Source organism: Drosophila eugracilis, unplaced genomic scaffold (assembly GCF_018153835.1).
Source record: "Drosophila eugracilis isolate 14026-0451.02 unplaced genomic scaffold, ASM1815383v1 contig_1197, whole genome shotgun sequence".
In the NCBI taxonomy this organism is placed as follows: Eukaryota; Metazoa; Arthropoda; class Insecta; order Diptera; family Drosophilidae; genus Drosophila; species Drosophila eugracilis.
In genome coordinates, this window is record NW_024571981.1 from 3,599,210 (window position 1) to 3,622,602 (window position 23,393).

A 23,393-nucleotide genomic window follows, 5' to 3' on the forward strand; every position below is an offset into this window, starting at 1 on the left:
CACCTAAAATCGAGAGCATTGAAAACAATTACGTGAATAATAAAACACTTTTGTGCGATTATTTTCCCCTTTGGGGGCTTAGCATACTTTTCAGCATGCCAATAGCTCGGTGACAATTTTAAATTAAAATAAAAGCACATAAATGCCTGTTTACTTAATGTCCTGTTCAATATTTAAATAGCTGCGACAAATATGTGGCCGAGGAATTCCCTGGTTAATGAAAAATGTCGAATCAAGACCAATAATTTAATGTGTAGGCCAAAAAGGACAATGGCCAGTGGTGGGAAGTGCAGTATTGTGCATGTCAGGCTATAGATTTAATTAATGTTAACACGACGACATTGACAGGCACACAATACAAATAGTTTGAGACCACACACACACACAGACACTCACATGAATACAACCGCACACAAAGAGACTCTACTAGGTCCTGCTGATGACTGACAAATTGAAATGGTCGCTCCTGGCCGCCTAAGTGACTGACTTTGACTCGAAATATAAACCTATATGCTTGCATATATCCCGAAAGTGTGTTTGTGTGCGTATGTTGCATTTGCTTAATGTCCATTGTCCTGCACACACACACACACACACACACAAAGAGTTGAGTCTGTGTGGGTGAGCTTGTCATGTCTGGAGTTTGCAGCTGCCATTTGGTTTGTTGGCACTCAAGTTGACTGGCCGGGTTTATTGTAAACATGTGTGCTAACAACTCAGGATGTTTAGGACAATAACACACACTCGCTCACCCGCTGGTTGGCATTAAAACTGTGATTTACTAAGGCCAAGTTAAAGTGTGACCAACCAGAAAACCTCATCAATGTATCTGGGCACACCCGGATAGCTGTAAACAATTCCTCAGCTCAGAAACTAATCAATCAACTTATAAAACTGTTAACTTTTCTACACTTGTCGAAAGTTTTTGCAATTAGGTTAGGACTACTTAAATTTGTATATTTATTTTCTACAGTCATGTTAAAGTTGGGAAACTAAAATAATTAATTAATAAACTTGAATTTTTTTTAAAGAAATTAAATTCTTTATTTAAAGGAACTTTTATTTTAGTGACCATATTTGGGTATTTAATATTTAAGAAATGTCTTTAAATTTATGTAAGCGCTAATATTTTAAATTCGTTCAAAGATAATTTATAATATTAAAATTAATTTCCTCTGTGGATGTCAGTTGTCCAACTGAAAGTTTCCACCAACTTCCCAACGCTATAAAAATTCCAATTTTGCCAATCCACTTTGATTCACTTTCATAACTTTATGAGAGCGCCATAAATTTCCGGGCAGAGCCCCCAAATTAATTGCCACTGAGTTTTTAATTAACTAAAACTAAATTTCCTCCCCCTCGAACCATGCCAGCAATTTGTTTGGCCACGCGCTGGTCTTTGTATTAATAGCTCGTAAAGATAAATTTTCCAAAAACCTAATTGGTTTATTTGTCTGGCATAAAATTTTAGCCCCAGCCGTGGAAACATTTTCCGCGCTGCAGGAGCTCTGCAATTAAAGCGCTGAAAACAATGCAAAAAAAGGCGTTATGGAAAAAGAACAATCGTATAAATGAAATGGCAAACTTTCTGCCAGTCAGGTTGATTTTCGTTTTGGCTTAAATCGCTCGATTTGGAGTTTTACACAATTTTTCAATTTCATAGGGCAAACTTTTCTCGATTTCCCGATTTTCCGCTGATGTCATTGCGAGCCACGAAGTTTTACTATTATTGCCATGGGTTTTATTGCCGACTAAAGCAAAGTGTGTTGTCATTTATCGATTTTATAGCGACCGCACACGGCTCCCCTTCACCCATCACCAATCACCCCTTACCTCATCGCTTACCGAACGTGTTCCGTGCCTTATCGAATGGCCATATCTATATGGACAACGCCTCTGTTTGATTTGCACGCATTAAACTGTAATCTGGTCAAGGTTTATATGGATTGTTGTTTCTGTTCTCCCTACGGGATTGCTAAATGTTTTGTTTATATCCATTTGCCAATTCATCTGGAACCACGCTGGCCAGCAAATGATCTCAGCCTCGAAGGGGAAAGGCAAATATTTTGATTGATATTCCGATTTTATGACTCAGTTGAGGAATGCGAAATCGCAGAGAGGCAAGATCATCTCTATACTCAGATGGATTTGTTTCGAAAATATGGGCCACTAGCACGTATATAGAAAAATGTTCAATAAATCTGAATTAAAACTGCCAATCGTATCATTACTATGAGAAACAGTTTTAACATCTTTTTTTCACTCTTAAATTATCTGAAAAAATATCCATCTAGCATAAATAAAAACACAGACATTTGAAGTTTGATTCGTTTCATTTTTTCTTGGCTTCATTTTCATTTCGCCTAATCCAATACGACTTTTTTTGTGCTAAATGTTTACACATGTAGATTGGTTTATACAAAGGATAAAATGGACTTACGAACATTTATACAGCATTTAAAAAATAAGTTTATTAGAGTTACAACAATATAAGTAGGTAGGTTTGTTTGTGTGTCGAATGCATAAATGCGAAAATACAGGAAAATCATGATGCAATTCATATAACTATGTATTTATGTTTGAGTGTTTCGTGTGTTTTGTATGTGTTTGTGTGTTTTGTTGCTTCAACAACTTGAAGTTACATCTTTTTTGTGAGTCAATAAATATTTGTTCTTTAACATGAATAAAAAATAAAATTCTGTCAACAGTAATGGAAAAACTTAGCTATTTCCCATTTACAACAGTACATAACATTTATATATATATATATATATATGTATTTATGTATAAATAGATTCGTAATAGGTATATGTAGTTAGATATATATCAACAATTGCCCAGGTAGCAAGTTTTTAGAGTAAACGTAATAATAACTACAGATATAAATATAAATTTTAATGTTAATAGTTCTCTGTTCCTATCAATTCATTACTTCATTCTATACCCATAATCCCCATCACACTTTTCATATCCTTCTGTTTATAACAACAACAACTAGGGTTACAAATGGCACATACATTTCAGATCAAAAAGCTTATACAATATATAGTAGTATCATTGTTTTTATGCTCAAAAAACAAGTAAAAAGTATCTCTTTACTGGCGTGAAATTACATTTCGACGCTTTTAACAAATAAAATGTTTCCCTTCTCTGGCTTTTGTGGACAACAAAAATACTCAGTATTATTGCTTTTAAGGCGGTGCCCGGAATTATTAAAAAAGAAATCCCGGCATCATCAAATGTGGACCACAAGTATTTCGGATCATTGTTAACCATTGTTAGAGCACGGCTCCAGAAAAAGTACAAATAAACAAATTGACCAAATAATTCCAATAATTCCATATTCCAAATTATTCGGCCGACGACTCACTCCTTTTTGTTGAGAAAGTGGAGGACATAGTGGAGTACCAGGTCGTAGCAGTACTTGTACTCGGTCATGTTCTCCACTAGCTGCGGACGATGTCGGCGTACAGTCTTCACCGCCTGGAAGACATCGACCTCGCCGTGCTGGATGACCTGCTCGATGCACGCATTCGCGGCACAGTAAACACCGGCACGACTGCGACCATCGGGCGAGACAACGCAAACAGGGCCGTAGTCCACCTTATTCCGCCAGATCTCGACCATGTTCATGAGGTAGACCAGCGAGTTCGTCGAGCTGGGCACCTTGTGACCCATGGGCCAGCAGGTCAGCTGGAATAGTTGGACGGTTCGAGTCGGGGCCTTGACCCCGGCCATCATTTCGGTAAGTGAGACGATCTTCTTGTTGATCTTGAACTCCCACTGTTTGATGTTTGTATAGCTCTTGGACATCACGTAGTGCACGGAGAATACCGGTCCGTATTTCTCCATTTTCGATTTGTTGGGCCAGAAGGAGGGATACTGTTGCGATTGCGCGGGCGGCTGACACAGGACCACTACGGCTGAGCACTCCTGATCGTAGACCAGGGACCAGAACTCACCCAACGTATGTTTCATGGGCCATTCCGTGACTATGTACTCCCTAGGCTTAGTATAGCCATCTACGAAAACGGAGTTTATGTAGTCCGTAAAGGCATTGCCCTGAAAGGAGGTCAGGTAGGGCCTGAAATTATCTGGAGGTACGCACAGGACATCCCTGTTCTTCTCTCGATTATCCGCTCTGTGACCACCAGCACAATCCCCAATAGTAAATCTGGGGGTTTGTTTACATATCTGATCGTACTCCGCCTGATATTCGTTCATTTTGGTTCCGGAATTCCTCCTGGCCTTGGCCTTCAAGCGATCCGATAACTCTGAGACGGGAAACCATGTCTTGCCGCAAATAATGTGCTCTTCCAGGGTATCATAGATGAACTTGTACTGCTCCACATTCTCGACCAGACCCTTTCGGGACTGTCGCAACTTCTTGAGGTAGCCAAATACATTGAAGCACTCCTCCTCTTCAGCCAGCTCCAAATTTGCATCGATGGACATATAGACTCCTGATCTGCCACCGCCATCGCTGCAGTGCACCAGAATAGGACCTCTCATGTCATCCTCATCCTTGATGATATTTCCCACCACCAATCGCACTCTTCTCCGGAACTCTAGCAGGGCATTTGAGAAGGGACAAGAGTGGGAGTACCATTCGGTGTAGTGAAACTGCAGGATCATTCTTTCATCGGTAACCTCCTGCTTTTCGTTCATCTTGTAAAGCCTAAAGGTTCGTATGTGGAAATTGGCAAGCTGCTCTTCCCTCACAATATTTATGTAGATATCACCGTACTGTTCGTGAACATCCATATTGGGTGGCCAGTACTGGTGACACATGACCTTGGCGAAGTCAAAGGTTTTTGTCAGCATCACAATGGCACTAATATTTTCTTGCCAGACCATTCGCCAGTAGGCCTGCACCGTCTCCTCAACAGGACCCTGGGTCACTATGTAGGCATTGGGCTTGAGCAAACTGTCCACATAGGAGGCATTCACATAATCGGAGTCCTGCAAACCACCCACTTTCTCCAGCACCACACGATTGTAGTCGTAGGGAATGCACTTTGGATTCTGATTCTTCTCCAGGTTGTTCTTCTTCATCGCATGCCGGCAGGTGTTGGTCTCAACTTTGGCCGCCGTTTGGAACTCCAGTTTGTAGAGCACTGGGAATTTCCTGCGTAAATCGCAGAGCTTAAGGAAATGGCGGATATCTATGGGTCCATTGGGTATCGTCTTTGACAGAGAATTATTCTCATCGCGTGCCTCGAGCTTTATCCTTTCAAACGATAGCAAACCGCTGTTGAGCATACTTAGTTTTATGGTGTTCGGTATGGAGACGATGCCTCGGCTTTTCCGTTGCTGCTTCTCCACATCGTCGTAGCGAGCGGATGACCTCGACCTGTGTTTTCCAGCCTTTCCACTCGCACCACTGCCTCCGCCCCCTGTGGCCGCCGTCATTTCTCCTCCTGCTGCTGGTGTTTTTTCTTCGTTTTCCGCTGCTTCTGGGTTTCCCACAAGCTGCTGCGTTGTCATCATCAAAATCACGATGCCAGAAAGTGTCGTCGTCGTCGTCGTTGTTGGGTGTTTTTTTTTTTCGTTTCGTATAGAGGAGGAAGTAGTCGATTAGTCCACTTGCCTCTGCGTTTTCAACATTTTTTCTTTTATTTTACGCTTTGGGTTAGTACATATTGCATTCCAAAAAACATGGGCGGGTTAGTACTCGAATTTGTTAGCTAATTTGTTCACCTTTTTGTGGCTTTATGTGCGTTGTGTTGCGCGTTTGGTTCGTTATAAAAAGAATTTCGTGTATATTTTGTGTATATTCGTATTTTCTTGGTTTTCCTTCCTCCGTCTCGTTCCCTCGATTCCATTCACTTCACACAAAAAACGCGACGAGTCGATATTCAGCAGCTGCCTCCTCGTTGTTGGGGCGAAAATCGTTCGGCGACTGAAACTGCGGCGCCCCAAAGAGCCGATTCGCATCGAAAACTAGCCTTTTCCTACCACAAACACCGAAGGAAATTCATGGCGAGAGCGAGGAAAACCCAGCGAGAGAGCATCGGAGCGCGATTGTGCTCCGCAGAGAGCCAGTTTTCACCATGGCCCATGTGACTGGCGCCACTTGATGGGCGCAAGAGCGGTGGGGCGGGTATTTTTAGACAGCGCGGGCGGACAGCGCTAAGTGGCTACCGTGGGTTTAGAGATAGTGATAATATCTAAGTTCAATATATACAAAATTTATTTAGGATAAAAACCTTTTTCAGTTCAGATTTTTAAAAGTTTTTATGAGATGAGCAAAACAACCATATTGCAACCCGGAGAAAATGTCAGTAATATATAATTTTAAATCAATTTTTAGCTAATATATATATATTTTGTGATTGATTCAAAATGTTAGTTCTAAGTTGACTCTGCAATATTTAAACTTTCAAAAATTAAAAATTATTCTTTTAATTTACCCAATCTTATAATATAATTTCCAGATTTTTCCGCTTATTACCATCACTGTTGAATTCACCTTATAGTATGAATGAAAATTTCGATTTTCCCATTGCCTGCTCATTTCAGCTTCGTCTAAAATTTTCCATTTAGCTACGGCATGTTTTTCTCTCTTGTTGGCTATTTCCCGATTTCCTTCGCTCTCGCTGGGGAAATTCTCTTGGCGCCTGCGCCCTTAGCAAGTTTTTCACTTTTCATTTTCGTATTTTGTTCGTTGTCTATTGTTTTGAGATGTGTAATTGAAAATTCCGCAGGTTAAATGAGGAAGTGACGCTGGTATTCGTTGTCATTTTGTTTTCCATATTTAATTGCCAGGCCTTTGGTCGGTGGAAAATCGAAAGCAAACACGCAGAAATATATCATTTTTATGCATAAATAATTCGAGAATATATTTCGCCCTCAGTAATTTACATTTCCTGTTAGCAAGCAGCCAGCTGTGATGGTTTGTTGATATGTTCGCTGCCATTGTTATTATTGTTATTCTTTTATTATTTTCAATGTGTTCGGTTTGTTTGGGTGCACATTTTTGTACGATTTATTTCCGCATGCACTTTGTCTGTCCCGGCGAATCACTGCAAATAGCATTTGGCACTAGCCCACGGAAAAAGAGGAAGCGGAGGCCCGTCAAGAGTAGCCATCAAGAACAAACAGCACCAACAAATTGCAATTTCGCTGTAATTGTGTTTGAACCTCATCATTGGGGTTCGAGGTGCTCGAGAAAATTTCGAATTTCAAAATAATTACACGCGAATCCGACACGAGTGCTAAAAACATCTAGAATAAGCACTAAAGTAAAAATGCAAGGGATGTATATACGATTATATATATTTAAATGAGTTTGCCTGCGTGCACTGACTGACTGAAGAAGGCGAATTTTGATTAAAATTTGATTGTCATGTGGCCTTGATGCTTGACAGCATTAAGTTTGATGACCTCATGCTGATTGAGAGCCCAGAAACTCAAATGGAATTTCAAGTTCAGATGGCTTTTCGTCGAAAATTTTGATTGGAAAAATTGCATTGGGGGAAATTTAAGCAATAATATGTAAATGGGTCATGATTTATTTCTTGGAATTACTCATGAGTGTACAAAAAAAAAAAAAACTTGAACATATAGTGGAATATTTTTCGAGATATAAATGAGGTCAAATTCAAATTGCATTTAGTTATAGATTCTAGATAGAGATTAGATCTAGATTAATTATTCATTAATATTTAATATCATTATTTAATAAATAACTCTTCGCTTTTCCCTTAAGATCTAAATCTTTTAGCTTATTAAAGTTCACTGATTCCTTATGAGACTATCGTTTGCCAACCGTGAGCACTTTGCCAGCTGTTCCCATCTTCCGCGGATTATTTCGTAAGCTTATTTGCATATACCCAATTAGCAGCTAACCATGAAATCGATGCCCAGGCCGGGACTCTCAGATTCTGTTTGGCGCAAATCCATAATAGATTCAAGTATTCAACCAGCCGCCACCGCTTATGCCCCATTAAATCCTGAAGCTGGCCACAGGAATTGGATTCGGATCACTTCTGAGGTGGAGTCCGTGGGCCTAATTTAATATATATGATCTGGTTGGTTGGGTCGCACGAAAATCCCGCAGCAAAGCCGCTTGGCAATTGTAAACTGTAGTAGGCACCTAATTTGCGAACTGTTGAGCCATTAGAGGGCACAAGGTGCCAGCAGATCCTTCCTCGCCAACCAGACCTCCAAAGTCACCCGAAAACCCCCACAGAAAGGGCACTTAAGTACACAACTACCCTCACTCTAGCCCTATACGATTTCCCTTAATACACTGACAAAACTAAACATATGTATAATGACAATTCTTCATTTTTAAGGATTTTTAATTAAACTTAAGGGATGTTCAAATATATAAATTTGGATATTCAATCTTGAAAATAAAAGGAAATATATTTATTATTTTTAAATGTAAGTGTTTCTCGCAGTGCACTTATGTCCCGCCCATCGTTCTACTGCACATGTTTATGGCTAAGCCAACAAAGCGTTGACTGCGGTTGACCCCAGTAGCTCGAACAATGAAGTTGGAGGCGGGAAGAAGACAGGGCAGAAAGGACGCCTCATCAGCGACCAAATCCCCATGTAAGCCCCACAAAGGACAGCAACCCACGGACAAGGACCAAGGACCAAGGACCAAGGACCGTTCAACTAATTAGCATTAAATCAGCTGTAACAGCAGAAAAGTGGGCGTAGGACTTACCTTGCCGAATATGGTCAGGCCGCCGTGTTTCATATTGAAGGTCGGCGCGTCCGCATAACTCGAGTCCGCCCATGGAGTATGGCACGTTGATGTAAGCGTCATATAACGCACTCCAATGGCATACAGGGTGCGCAGTACCGCTAAAGATCCACCGAGGGAATGGCCACCCTCTACGCCGGTCAAGGAGCACAATTGCTGGTTTTTGTGGGCATCGATAATGTCTGCAAAGCGAAAGATACAAAGATGTTTTATAGGAAATATTTTTATATGATTAAGATAATTTAAAATAATAAAATAAATTTTATAAGTCAAAGAGGAACTACTTAAACTTTTTTTTTAAATATTTCAACACTTTCTTCCAGGATCATTTAAACTTAATAAATATTAAATAAAATAAAAAAATACTTTTTAATTCAAAGTCGTTTGTAATTTTCCCTTTGCTGCATAGAAACAGATGTGTGGCCGAAATGTTTTTGGGGTTTTGTGGGGTGGCACAACTTAAACTTCAAACTTGGCTTGGCATTGTTTTTTGGCCATGAGTAACATTTGTTGTTCTGTGGCCTGTCATTTGCTCGGCTGCCCCCATTGAGCACTCAGTGCATTGTGGCTGGTCCAGGATTCTGGCTCTTGGGTCCTGGGACTTAGTACCCCCAAATGCCCCCAAACTGTCAGTTTATCCTTGGCCAACAAAACATTTCGCTGGGCCATGCAATATTCACGCTTGTCTTGGCCCGAGCAGCTTTGATCTGTTTCTTGACATTTTATTTTGCTGCCAACGAGCTCTTGTCAAAATACTTGTGCTCTCTTCATTCATTTATTACCATTATTTTAAGTTAGCCAAGCTTGAACCATGTTTGCTTAAAGTTGTTGGCCAAGTTGTTGGACACAATGCGAGTAAGTACACATTTACTGGAGTGGCGTGAAGAGGAGTTTTGCCAAAATCTTGACTCAATGGTCAGTGGAAAAGTTTTAATGATTTAAAATAATCATTTTGACTTGAAAATGTTTTGAAGAGTTTTAAGGGCTTAAAAGTATTGGTTATTGACTTAAACTTTGTCAAGAGGTTGAAATGAAAAGGTTGAAATAAAATCAAGACATAAAGGCCGAGCAATTAAATTTGGGAAAGGAAATCATTAAAGTTATTGCCTTTGCCATTTAATAATGTTAAAATGTTACTTCAGAAGGAATAGTGTCATTGATAGATATGGGAAACCTTTTCATTTTAATGGATTTGTCAATCAACCAACAGCCCTTTCGGTTTATCTGCAACTAATTGGGGAAACATGCTCCCAAAAACCTTGCCCATTTAGGCCCTGAAATTTGTGTTTCCCAGCTATTCAAATCAAGCATTTTGTGTACCCAATTTTGATAACATTTCGAATGTATCGCCCACATTCACAAGTACAGAAAAGGCAAACGGAAAGCGGGTTAATAAATTTTGCCGCATAACGAAGGCCAAAAGGCATTATTTGCCTGCCAGGAGAGGAGAAATCGGTAACAGGAAAAGGACTCAAGACACAGGTCTGGCGAAGTTTTCATGGCTATAAGCAAATAAGCTGTGCGAAATCAAAAGCAACGGCAGGTGGAAGGATGCGGGAATTGTTCTCGATGCTGTTTTCTATTGCGGACACTGAAAAAAATATATATTTATATTTTTGACAAAAACAAGAGATGAGAAAAACTACGAAAGAAAATTTAAATTGTATTATTATCAATTAAATTTATAGATTTCATTATAAAAAATAATTTCTGTCAATAAACGGACATTGTTATTTTTTGGAGTGGGTTCTTCGACTTTTCTCTTCCATTTCCCATCAGCCCTCTCTTTGTATTGTTGGCAAAAGCCAAAATACCTGCCACAAGAACCTGGTCGATGTCGGAAACGTCGTAAAACCCTAAAATATGGAGCAAATAAACAAATGTACCAGGGCCAATACCAAAACCAATACCAACGAATCCTTCTCAGAGCGAAGAGGCACTAAAATGCGCCACGTGAGCTGAAGTTCAATTTTGTAGTCCAGGACTTTGACTCGGTTCTTGGGGGTTCTGCATGTAATTGTCTGTGACTGGGACTATAACTGGAACTGTGACTGCTACTGTTTTCGATTTCTGGTGACCGGGGGCCGTAATGTATAATAGATGGCCCCAGTATCGGATGCGAATTGAGGCAGTGACCGTGTAGCAGTCTCTCGCACACACGAGCACACGGGAAATGCTCCAATACATTTCAAAATGAAAATCCCAACCAAATGCCACTTGACGCAATAAACCAAAGGCAATGGCAACAGCAGCTCCAGAAAAAGGGTAACAATAAAGGGTGGGCAATGGAGCTGCTGGAAATGCAGATACCCTGAAGGGTCAACAACAAATAAGTTGAGTTTCAGTTGCATATTTATGTTTGTTTAAATAATAAGTGAAAATAATAGTTATAAATTATAAAAAAAAATATGATTTCTTACATAAATTCAATTGTTTTCTTATGAGACTCTAATATTTTTCCTATTGCTTTAAGGTTTACTATGGGGTATCTATCCCGATTAAAAACTTTTCCTCCAACTTATCCCTAATCCCTTGCGAGGGAATAAAACCCATTGTGCTCCGTAAGCGTTAGAGTGCCCAGGCTGATACCAAATGCTTCGTTTGCTTCCTATTTTTCTTTCTGCTGCAGCAGAATGCAATTTTCTCAATATCCTTTTCCTCAAACTGGTGCTCCTGCTGCTTGGGATTGTGGTGCTGGAGCAGTGTAAATTGAAGTTTACACTATTGAAGGTGAAAATTGAAAACTGCAAATAAAAACGATTCGCACATGGGGAATGTTCCAAATGTAAAGTAGCTGGCTACTGGCAGGTGACAGCCGAGAAGGACGCTGCCACAAGGATATTTCGGTATGTATATATATCCTTAGCGCTCTTTGTGTGTGGCTGTTGTGTTTATGCAGCGCTCATTTGTTTAGTTTGAAAAGAGACAGGTACTAGAGCAGAGTTTTTGAGTGCACTTGAAAAATTGCCAAAGGCTTAGCATTTATAAGAAAAAGTATAAAAAGTTACTAAACTATATTTAATATAATAAAAACTATATTAAAAGTGTTATATATGGAAACTAGGAAAATAATATTTTTCAGCAATTTCCGTTTTGTTCAGTTATTTATTTTATATATTTAACGATTAATCTGAAACATTTTCCAGTGCAGGATTTCGATTTGGACCTGAACTTCAGCTTGCACTCGCTTAGAGACTGGGACAGGGACTTGGACTTGGATTTGGTTTCGCATTCCAGAGCGGACTGAGTGACGTGGCCCGTCACTCGACGCGTTGTGTTTCGGTTCGTTAGGTTTGCATTTTTTACAATCACTTTGGCAGTAGCTCCTCCAGAACGGGACAAAAGTGTACTACCGACTATAGGAGGGACAAGTCCTGCAGATCGGAGTGGGAACAGCATGCCCTGCTGCACTTGCTCAATAGTCACTTGGATTCGCATTTTATTTACACGGCATGTGAGCGAGAGCGGACAACAATTTCGACTGAATTTATTTGCAGTAGTTAAAATAAAATGCTCGTTTTTATTTTGTGCAGCGGCAGCTGGGATTTCACCAGAAACTTAAGGGCCACAGTGAAGGCGGGGTTGTTTATTTTGAATCCCTTTTTATTTTGGTACTTTGCAGAGCACAAAGGTAGGTCAGTTTTTGTTGCTCTTCGGGGTTTCGGTTTGATTTCTGCGCTTGGGCCTTTGATTCGCAGCTTGTTTACAGCCAGCTCAAAGGGGATTTCGTTTGATTATATGGAAATGTGTCGGGGATTTGCTTGGCAAGTAATTGGGATTTTTTTCCGGTAGAAATCAGTTTGCATATTATTATTTGGCGTGGCTGGTTAAGAATTATCGGCTTTGCCAAAATTAAATCGTTCGAGGGGATTTTACTGGGGTAAGTATACTTTTTTGCTTGAATCTTTTGGATAAATAATATAATGTATTAACAAGCACAGGTTTTTTTTTGTTTGAGCTCGGCAAAGTAAACATAGAAAAATGTTTACATTATTTCAATAGAGTATCTTAAATAACAATAAGATTAAACAAAAACCATTTCTATCATTGTTCGTCTAAGTGTAATTATTTAATTTCCGTAAAATTCAGAATTTTTGCACTTTTCTTTCTGTTATTTATGTTTTTCTTCCACTCTATCTTCTGCTCCAATTTTAATCAAATTTATTGCTCAATTTGCCACTTCACTCGCTTGACTCAATCCAATTTTCTTAGCACAAAAAAAAAACCACAACAATTAAAAGAAGAGTTTTTCTGCTGACTCGGACAGAGAGATGGAAGAAAAAAACTATGGCCATCAAGGAGATTGGCAAATTGCTCAGTGCGATGCTTCCGTTTGATTTGCACAGTGCTGACCATATGTGCTCCGTTTCAGAGTTTTCTTTAGCGATTCACCTGTCAAAAATATGCCTGGCCTTCTGAAAAATAAAAACATCCTCAATCCATTCCTCGCCCATTGAGTAAATGCACTTTTGCAGTAATATTTCTTTGCTAAAAGTTTTCCTGTTTCATATTTCTTGTTATTTTGCGGATGATTTTTCTCAGTCATGATTTATTGACATTTCCATTTACGGGTACATAAATGTTTCAACGCAAATGCCGGAAGCGATTTGTTGGTTTTTCCAGCATTTTTTCTGAGCCATTTTCCGAAAGTGCGGCTGTGCATGTGTGTTTGACTGTACAGATGCAGTCTCAGCTGCAGAACTAAAATATTGCCAAGACCCCAGAACCGAGTGAGTGCAAATCAAAATGCAAAACGGAAAACCAACAAGGAAACTTAAATGCTGGCCGGGGAGTCGGAGCATAAGTCAAAAGTTGCTACTTGCAATGCTCTTCTGTTGCTTTCGCTCTTTGCTGTTTTCGTACACTAAAATGAAAATACTAAGCAAAGAATAGTTTTAAAATTAAATATTAAATAACTGTTTTCCAAGAAACTTGTGACCTATATAAACGTATTTATAAAAATAAAATGGCAATTAACTTTTTAATAAATAAATACAGATTTTTCAATTGAAAAGTTAATCTATTTTTGTTCCTGTTGTGGGATAGTGAAAAGTTACAATCGATTTAAACCCAACTGACGTCATTTTTTAAGTGTATGGTTTGTTTGCTATTTGGCAAGTGGAATCCTTGCGACTGCCTTTCCCCTTTGACCCCCAACCCCCGCATACACAAAGAAATATGAACTGTTTTCCTTTCGCTTAAACGAGGCCTCCCCGGCTGGCAACTAGGTGAGTGAGCAGCGTATCAAAGGAAATGGTGCAAAAATATGGCACGCGGTAAGCAGCTGGCCCAAAAGCCGCCTCAAGGGCCGCCATCTACTCCGACAAACTGCTTTTTGGTAGCCGGCCAAGATACTTTTCAACAACTTTTGCCCAAGATTCGCGAGTCAAAGTTTTCCGGCGTAACCGGCTCACAAAAAAAAAATGGCGCACCAAAAAAAAAACTAGTGGTAAGGAGGAAAAACAGTCGAATGCCTGGCTGGCTGGCATTTTCGCAGTTCCCGGAATACTTGCAGTTTTTTTGCCGGCTTGAGGAATTCAGCTGGCCCACGCGGCGTATGTGGGATATTTCGGTTAACTTACCCTGCGATGAGGTGCAAGTGGTTAGCTGCGGTGAATACCGGTCCGTCAGCCGCTTGATCACGTCGATCTGCTCCAGAGTCAGCTGAACTGCATCACGATGCTGCGCCTCACAGGGAACGTAGGCGGCCCAGAACTGGAAAACAGGAAGTAACAAACAAATAAATAGGGATATAGTTTAATATATTGGATAAGAACTCATCTATCATTTAACAGAAGTTTATTGTAAAAGTAAACAATATAATTCCTACATCTTGTAAAGCATAAAAATAAGAATGCAAGGCTCTTACTGTCTCTTTACCGTCATATATAATATTCTTTGCAAAGTTTCCATTTTAAGTCTGAACGATTTATTGTAATTTTTTGGGAATCTGAAAGTTTTTTGTTAATTGCACATTATTGCGAAGGGTGTTATAGCACCGCCCATAAACAGAAACTCCTTAAGAGAGTGCCCAAAATGGAGCAGACAAGAAAAACTGAGCAAAACAGTTTCATCACGTTATATCATTAAAGGAAAATAAAAGCACGTACGTGTCTCCGTGGAACAGGAACCAGAATGAGGAACGAGCTGGAAAGTGGCAAAAAGCGATTCGGAAAAAAGAGCAATTAAAAAGTTTTAGCTTTTTGCTCTGCACACTCGCACAAAAGCGAAAAACTGAGCAGGTTCCGTAATAAATAATTTTTAATATAAATTCGTGAGAGGCCTGAACCAGAAACCCGGAAGAGGGAACCAGGAAAACATACCCTATTTCCCCTGCAATTTTTGTTCTTGTTGCTTTTGCCTCCATTGCTAAGCACGTAGTTTTAAACCATTTTCTCTGGGCCGAGGCAGTAAATTAAAACCGAAACAAGCAACACTCTAAATGTTCATTTGTTCCGTTTCTGTTCTGTTTCAGCAGCTCCTCATGATGGTGGTGATGATGATGATGATGACGATGATAAAGTTTGGCGTAATTCATGGAGCTAAATTTGGTTTGCTCCCAGGTTGGCCGATGTGCATATGAAATATGTAAAACTTTTCAATAAACGAGTCACAGAAAAACAATTACGACCAGAGATGGACTACTGTGTGTGTTGGTGTGTGCTGGTGTTAGTTGTACAATTGGATTTGTGCTCTCGGACTCGGGGGACTTGGGTCAACTCGGTTGTTGGCTCTGCATTTGTGCAATTTTAATTGCACAACAGACGAGGAAATTTGTGGATTTGCAAGCACCTGCTCGGCTCCCCAGTTCTCATTCGGCCAAATAAACACTGAACAATAACAGGGACAGCTGAAAATTCAGTTTGGGAGGCATAAAGTTTATCCACCTGGACCTGGGGGAAATCTCATTCCCAGTGTTGATTTTTAGTTTGTTTCCCTGGGCAGCTCACTTATGCATACCAGCCTCGAAAAAAGCATCCTAAAATGGTAGTAAGGTCCTGGGAAATAGAGGGGCTTATCAGGTGGTCGGTAGCACAGGGCATTAGTTCAATTCGGGTTAATTGTATGGTCCGTGCAGTACTAACTCTGTTCATTACCATTTGCGTTCATTTACGCTCCTGGATTTAGGACTCGGAATTCGAGGTGTTTCGGTGCTTATGCTTTCCGGGTAAAATAATGAAGCGTTGGGATAAATGATACCAATGGTAATGGTTGTGTATGGAATCTATGGAATCTGTGGAAACTATGATTGCAACGAGAATTCATATGTACCTAGTAATTACGTTAATTACATCAAGTTGGTTTGTAGCTTAAAGTTCATTATTAAAGAGAACAAATAACCTTATTTTGGTCTTGCTGGTTAAAATATAATTTCTGATGCCTTAATACTATATTCTTAATAACCTTCTTTCAATTCAGTGAGAACCCTTTTTCAGGCTTATTATATTAAAAGCCAAATAAAGCAATTTCCATTAAATGCTTTTTTTTGCGTCTTTACATTAAACATTTCCAGGTAGATAAGAAAAATTACCCCGACATTACCGCAGACGGAAAACTGAGGAAGGTGGGATGAAAACTCGTTTTTTCATCCGTTTTCTCGGCGCTTTGTTCGCGCTATTTTCCACGCGTTTTTTGCATTTCTTTGCTCGGCATGTGTCCTTTTTTGTGGCAGTCGTTTTATCTAATTTTAGCAGTGAAAATCCTCTTAAAGCATTTTGGTGGGCATTCAAACGGGTTCCTAAGACTGCAATGGTGTGAAGTGTCTGTCTGGCTTTATGATTGAAGGCAACAGGTTCAACGCGGCGTATGCGCAATTTTCTCAGGAGATGATTGTGGTGTTGCGTTGTTTCTTTATTTGTTATAAACATCTTCACTGAGAGAAGATGCAACTTAAGTATAATTTATAAGCAGAAAATGTAGAAAGTATTAAAAGTAACATTTGTTCTATATAGTATTTTCTGTGACAAATTTTATAATTACGAAAAGCTTTCTTCTTGTTTTAAATTTATATTTATTACGTACACATTTTAGCAGTGTTTTATTTTTTTGTCCGTTGGTATTATCCTTGTTTTTCTCGCCATTTTTCTCCTTATTTTTCTCACAATTCCCAGCTATATTCAGCACTTGCCTTCTGGCATATTCAATGCAAGTTAGTATTCTTTTCTTTCTCCCAAGGCAAAAAAATATTTCATTTATGTTTAAGTCTCCTGCGGCACCTGTTGAAGGTTGTATTATAGCATCTTAGCCCAACATCCTTCCCTCATTTTTCACATATATGACTTTACAATGGCCAAGTACGTTTGTTTGTCGGGCAACGTTGGATGCTTTTGGCTTTGTAATGGAACTTGGGGTGGCCTTTTGTGTGTACTTGGCTTTCTGGGGCGAATTTCAAGTGTGTTTAAGCACGGCACTTTGCCATTAGCCCACTGACACGCCCACGCCAAAATACACCTGTTCGTCGCCCCAGCAGTGCCATCGTTATCGTCATCATCATCATCGTCGTGGCCAAAGTGTCGTCGGCGTCTCGATGGCGTCGCCTTTGGTGTTTTGCTGTCCTCGAAACCAACGTCATCAGGCTCATCATCGTCCTCATTCTCTATTTCCCAGTCTCCCAGTTTCCCAGACTCATTTTCACCACCCACATCCTGGGCACAAAGCATATTAATATTTAAACTTGTTTGGCGGCGGCAACAAGAACAACACCACCAACTCCCTTAAGGACAACATTTCGGCTTCAAGTTAATTGTGAATCTGACAATGTTGTTGTTGTTGTGGTGGCGGTGGCCATATGCGTGATTTGTTGTCGATGGGCGGCACGTGTGAATGTGTTTACCTAATGTGGCTATATGTGTGCCTGGGCTTATGCAGGAAAAAAAAAAATTGTGGTCCAAAAATAAGCTCAAAGGACATGTTGGAGGATAAGCCATTAAGCTCGGCTTAATATGTGATATTTATAAAGACCTTTGAAGAAAAAAAATCAGGAAAAACTCTTGTTTGGATTTGATTCTAATTTGATTTTAAATTATAAAGCATAAGATAATTTAGAAATATTATTCGAAACTTTTTATAATGATGATTTAATATTGTTTAATCTATTTTCCTCCGTGCAAATTTGTGTGTTTCTCTGCGGTTGCTTACGCAACCTTGCTGCTATTATTGTTAGAGCATTCATATATATTAAAGTCAGCAGAATACATAATAACAAATGCAATTGCAGCTGGGACCCGAGGTTGCCCAGGGCATTCAGATTTATGTCTGCATACTTAGGGACATATATATATATATTCAAATTCAAGGTCCTGGTTTAAAGTTGTGCCTTAATTTCAATTGCAAACCGACATTAAATAATTAATTCGTATGCTTTGTATTTATAGGTTTTAGCAGGTCACTTAATTAGAATTTACCACAACAATGCAATAAATATATTCATATTTGCAAAAGCATTTAATCAAAAACATTTCTGAGCCGGAACTCGAGGCTATTTGGTGTCACTTTTGTGCTCAGCACAATGCCATGAATGTGTTCGTTATGCATTTAAAATTATTTCCGCCCTTGGGCAGCCCTGCATTTGATTGCCTGCACGGAGCGGTATGCATACCATAATTACACGCAAAAACGGGAAAATTGGACTGGGAAATGGTCTGAGAGGAATGCCAAAGCTGACCAGCTTGTGGTTAGCAGCAAAAACCGCAAGTCCAACACCTTTACAATCCCACAGGAATGCAACAAGCCCGCAAAACAAATCCTCCAAAAACCAGTATCATTCCGGCAAGAGAAAAAAAATGTACAGAGTTGTCTGTGGGTCCGGTTCTAGTCTGGTTTTGCATTTTCGGTCTGTGGTCAGAGGTTTCTTCCTTGTCTACCTCTGAGCCGGTAGTCTGAACAACACTAAATACTTTCTGAAAGTAAATATATACTTCAGGCAAATGTTGCAGAAAGATAAGCTTAATTCACCAGAAAGAAAATTTTATAAGAATTTGAAGGCCAAATGCAAAGTTTTAAGCACCCTTAAATACTTAATTAGGAAAGCTAGATCACTTCATGGGAAATAAATAGTTAAGTAAAGGAGAAAAGTAAGTAGACTTTCATTAATAATATATATTGACTGTTAAGAAGTTACTTGAAGTCTTCATAACTTTCTTTAAAAAACATTTCGGACTTTAAAAAGAAATTGCTAGCAATATTTAAACGATTCTTAGTAACAGAATTCGAAAAAGAATTCGAAAACCAAGAGTTCTTAACTTTTCAAAACCATTCTTGAAACTCTTGCACTTCAACGGTTCTGTAAACAGTTGCAGACAACAGGCAGCAGCAAGTTTTCCTTCCATAATGTTGGCGTGTCCTTACTGTCCTGCATGCCCTGAATGTCCTGGATGTCCTGGCCCAGATTACAGCCTCGTCGACGACTCTGCGCTGCGGCTATTTCCGCTTCAAGCGCGTCCTTCGCTCGTAGCCCTTCGTCCCTGTTTCTGCAACTGTTTCGATGTGTGTACTTTCTATTAGGCTGAATCTTTCTTTCTCTATGTATATGTGTGGGTGTAAGGATGGAGGAGAGAACCAAAAAGGATGCAAGATGGAAAGGAAGAATGCAGGCAGCCATGCAGCCGGACAAGCGTAACACGACGTTTCCGTGTCCCGGGCCCAAAAACAGTAGCCAACTTTTTGGGGCTTCATGATGTTTCGACATTGTTGCTACCTTTTTCTGGTCTTCTTTTCATTTATACAGTAAAATAAATTTTCGAATTTATAATGCCAGGATTAATAATGATTGAAATTTCTACAAATAAAATTTACAAAATATATTCGGCATCAAGTAATACTCAATGTATATTTATATTATTTTAAACAAAATTCATTAATTTTTTTGTCTTTGTGTATTTATCCTGATCTTCCCTATTTCTCATCAAGGCATCGCCTTTGGTGCAGATGTTGCCTTTTGAAGAGAAAAGGCTGAGCCGCTGAAAACTGTTTGCCAACCTACAAGATTTTAAGTTCTTGATGGTTTAAACGTGATTTTCCAGCAAGTCTATTAAAACGATTTTTTCCCCACATCTCTTGTACCTTCCTTTTTTTTGGTTTGGGGTTTTCCCTACGGTTTTCCGAGGCGCATTCGTTGCACGTTTGGCATTTTGGGCAACAATTGTTGAAACATGTTGTCAACTAGTTAGTCTCCACGTTGTTGCCTTTTTTTGTTATGGCAGTTTTCCTCATTCCCGTACTAGTTGTTGTTTTTAGTCAGCAGAGAGCTAGTTTATTGAGTTAACTTGTTTTGTCGGGAATCGAGTGTTGCCAAAGTTTTCAAATCGTAGTTATACAACACATTAAGCTACAACCATATAAAACTACCATGAAAGACGGTGAGGATATGCGGTTTGTTTATAATAAATGCATAATAATTTCGGAAAATAAACGAAAACAAATTGTGATTATATTAAAATGAATCACTATTTGTATTTTCTACTCCAATTATATGCAGCCAAGAAGGCAATTTCCACCTTTCGCCTTGCAATTAAGTGCACCTTAGAAATTGTACAATATTTTTCGCACGGAAGCCGCCGTCTGGCGGAGTTCTTCAAAGGAAGCCGCGTCAACAAGTTCAATTAGCCCACAAGAGAAGCCAGAAATTGCAGCTATAACTGACACGCCCATCGAACATGAAATCAAGATGTTTTCCCTTGCTCACAAGTGTGAGTGCGCCTTACAAGGTTTCCTCAGGTGGAAAATTAAAGGAAAATGGTAAGTGTATGTGTTTATAAGGCCATCAATTTTGATTCCTATCACGGCTGTTGAAAGTGTTAAGGCAAGTCTCGGAATTTGCACAGAGAATATATTTTTGTATAAAATATTAATATTAATATTTCAGTAACTTAATAGCAATTCTTAAAAATAAATGATTAAACCTATTGGTCCTATTAAATCAAATTTATTTAAGTTAAAAATAATATTCTGAATTGTTTCTTTCAAAAATGAAAATTCTTCTGAGTTTTGTATCGGTGTACCAATTTACCATTTCTGTGATTACATGAGTCAGGAGGGCTCGAGCCATTTGGCTGGGTAATTAAATTGAGTGGTGCATAATTTTACTTTGCGGCTGCCAACTTTGCTGGTAGTTGGCCAACTGCAATTACCTGTTAGCCCTCAACACAAACACAAAATGCATCCGAATTTATGGCCCTGCAGGGAGCCAAAGCAAAATGCAATGGAAAAGTTAATTTTCATTATGGCCTAAGCAGGTGGAAATTCCCGCTTTCGCTTTTCCTCCATTACCTTTCGCTTGCGCATTTCTCTTTCTCTCGCGGCAAACGTGAAAAATCGTCTTTGCGGTTGGTCTACGAAAAAATGCAAAAGGGGAATAACAGACAGTGGGAAATTCTCTGGACAATTTGAAATATTCAAGTGGTTTTCGGTTTCCCATTGATTTATGAACTTTTCCCCAGGTTAATCGTTTCCTACTTTCGGTATTTTCTGCCTGGTTTGCCTCATTAATCTTGGTTGCTCCTGGCCACGTCAATCAGTAGGAATTCCCTTTCCAATACCAATTACTCGAACAATTTTAGCAGTTTAATTGCTAGCAGCCATATCATTTGATCTGTTTACTCATTCCCCTTCGATTCCACTTTAAAAATGGCTCACAAATTTCGAGCCATAAACGAATCAATAACGACATCAAGTGGATATCCGAACACTTATGGCAGGTAGACGGTGTCATGGCAAAAAAATAATTAAGAACTTCATCATTGGCAGCAGAAGGAGGAGCATCCTGCTCCTGAGCTTCGTGAGTGGCTCATAATTAATATTTTTCTTGCCTTATTCTGCTGACTGAGAGCAAAAGTCGCCTGTTGCCTGGACAACGGCTTGCCAGGAGATATAATAATAAATTCTATTTTTCTGTGAGACTTAAGGAAGAATATGGGATGCTCTTATAGAGAACGTATTCAGAGATCTTAGGTTCTTAGATTATATATTTCTACCCAAAATACTTCAGTAAACATTTTTATAAACATTTTTTTCGATTACCTTCAACCCTTCAATAAACTTAAATTCCCAACTTAAAAGCCCGACCAGGAAAGAGTATTAAACTGCCAAGTTCAGTTTAAGCTACGTGCTATAATAATTTCAGGTGAGCGGCTAAGGGTTTTTAGAAAGGAAAAGCGGAGCCTGGCCACTTAACTTACCTGTGCTGATATGCGTCCCTTCTTCAGTCGCGTGAGATCCGTGTGACTCCAATGGCTGCGACCCCAGGGCATTACATTGCGCAAATCCTCATCAAAGCTGCGGACGGAGAATGGTGGGCAATGGGTGGGGATAATAACACAAATTGATGTTAAAATTTAATTGCATTTCTATGTGATAGATGCTCACTTGAAGTCGTTTAGTTTGTTGTGCAGGAACTTGCGAATATTCCAGGGTAAATCGTTATGCCCGTCAATTAAAGGCACTTGATCCAGAAGCTGAACGGCCACTCGCAAACGCTCCTCAAAAGGTGCACCTGAAAATGTGTTCAGTTAGTGATTATATTTGCCTTCCTGAAGATTAAAATGAAGATGAAGATTAAAATCAGAGAATGGTATATTGTTTAATGTTTTTTCCTTCCTCTCCATGTTGTCTTCTTTTGACTTTCTATTCCTTTTCCAGTGCACAACAGAATCACTTGCTAACTAACTTAAAGTGCCTGCCATTTAGGTCGTCATCATCCAACACAATAGCTCCAGAGATTCACTGGCTGTGTCGGCCCACGTGTCGAATGCGTTATGGTAATTGATTTATTGTCTATGAAGTGAGTGTCCATGTCTCAGTTTTGGATCTGGGTCGGGGCATCCCCGTGTTCCCCGCTTTGGAATCGATTCGATGCGATACTCACTTGCTGCCACACGTAGCGCCAGTGGCACGGCCACACTGGCAGCGCCAATTATCAGGAGGATGGAGCTCACTGCCAGCCAGTGCTTGGCTGCATCGAATCCTGTAAGTTTTACAGGACGAGAAGACATCGGAGGAGGTGGCGTCATCAGCATTCATGATGACCAAGGGTTCCGCATCGATTGTTGTCGTTGTTATTGGCAGTTCAATGCCAAGTCGTTTGCAGCACCGTTGTCATCATCATCATCATCATTACAATCATCATCATCATCATGGACATGGTGGTTCCATTGTTCATTGTTCGTTGTTGTGATGCATTTTGTGTGTGTGCAAATTGCCGTGACAGTGGCATTGATTACAGCAGCAACAACGATGGCAGCAAAGCATCAGGAGTAAAAAAGCATCAGTGTAAGGAAAGCACAGTGGCATCATCGACATCAGCATCAAGTTGCGGCGGTCAAAAAGGAAGTAAAAAAGAAACGATAATAAGGAAATATGGTTAGTTAAACGTACAAAATTGAGTTGCTGGGTTGGTTTTTGGTTACAACAAAAAGAAGAAATAGGAAGGGCTAAGAAAAACCTTCTTCAAGTTTCATCCTTTCTCGAGATTCCATCGAACTAAATCGAGTTTAACAAAGCAGAACAACTTGTTGGATATGTGCTGAAATTAGCTCACAGGGATGATTGTGATTTTGGAATTCAAGAAACGTTTATCTTTTTCGGAATATCAAGATACTGTAGGTAATAAAGTTAAATTGGTATATTCTTGAAAGGAAATATTATTAATTGTAGTTAGTAAGTAGCTTAAACAGTGTGC

At 39.5% G+C, this 23,393-nt stretch overlaps 2 protein-coding genes across 3 annotated transcripts in view; both read right to left on the reverse strand.

Moving 5' to 3' along the window:
• Positions 1 to 23,393, reverse strand: part of LOC108105666 — a 121,454-nt gene that overhangs the window by 19,150 nt on the left and 78,911 nt on the right. The window contains exons 8-12 of the mRNA XM_017212365.2: positions 22,581 to 22,679; positions 22,082 to 22,208; positions 21,895 to 21,991; positions 14,302 to 14,434; positions 8,681 to 8,901 (exon numbers count right to left, since the gene is read on the reverse strand). Coding sequence (XP_017067854.1) covers positions 8,681 to 8,901; positions 14,302 to 14,434; positions 21,895 to 21,991; positions 22,082 to 22,208; positions 22,581 to 22,679 — 677 coding nt within the window. The remainder of the gene's footprint in view (positions 1 to 8,680; positions 8,902 to 14,301; positions 14,435 to 21,894; positions 21,992 to 22,081; positions 22,209 to 22,580; positions 22,680 to 23,393) is intronic.
• On the reverse strand, positions 2,315 to 5,902 carry LOC108105667 (receptor-type tyrosine-protein phosphatase kappa). Of its 2 annotated transcripts, none has more exons than XM_017212367.2 (2): positions 5,701 to 5,902; positions 2,315 to 5,472 (listed from the first exon to the last, which is right to left on the reverse strand). In XM_017212367.2, the coding sequence occupies exon 2, from the start codon at positions 5,410 to 5,412 to the stop codon at positions 3,367 to 3,369; it is 2,046 nt and encodes a 681-aa protein (XP_017067856.1). In that variant the 5' UTR covers positions 5,413 to 5,472; positions 5,701 to 5,902; the 3' UTR covers positions 2,315 to 3,366. The 2 variants fall into 2 exon arrangements, with proteins under 2 accessions (XP_017067856.1, XP_017067855.1); XM_017212366.2 differs by having other exon boundaries at positions 2,315 to 5,475.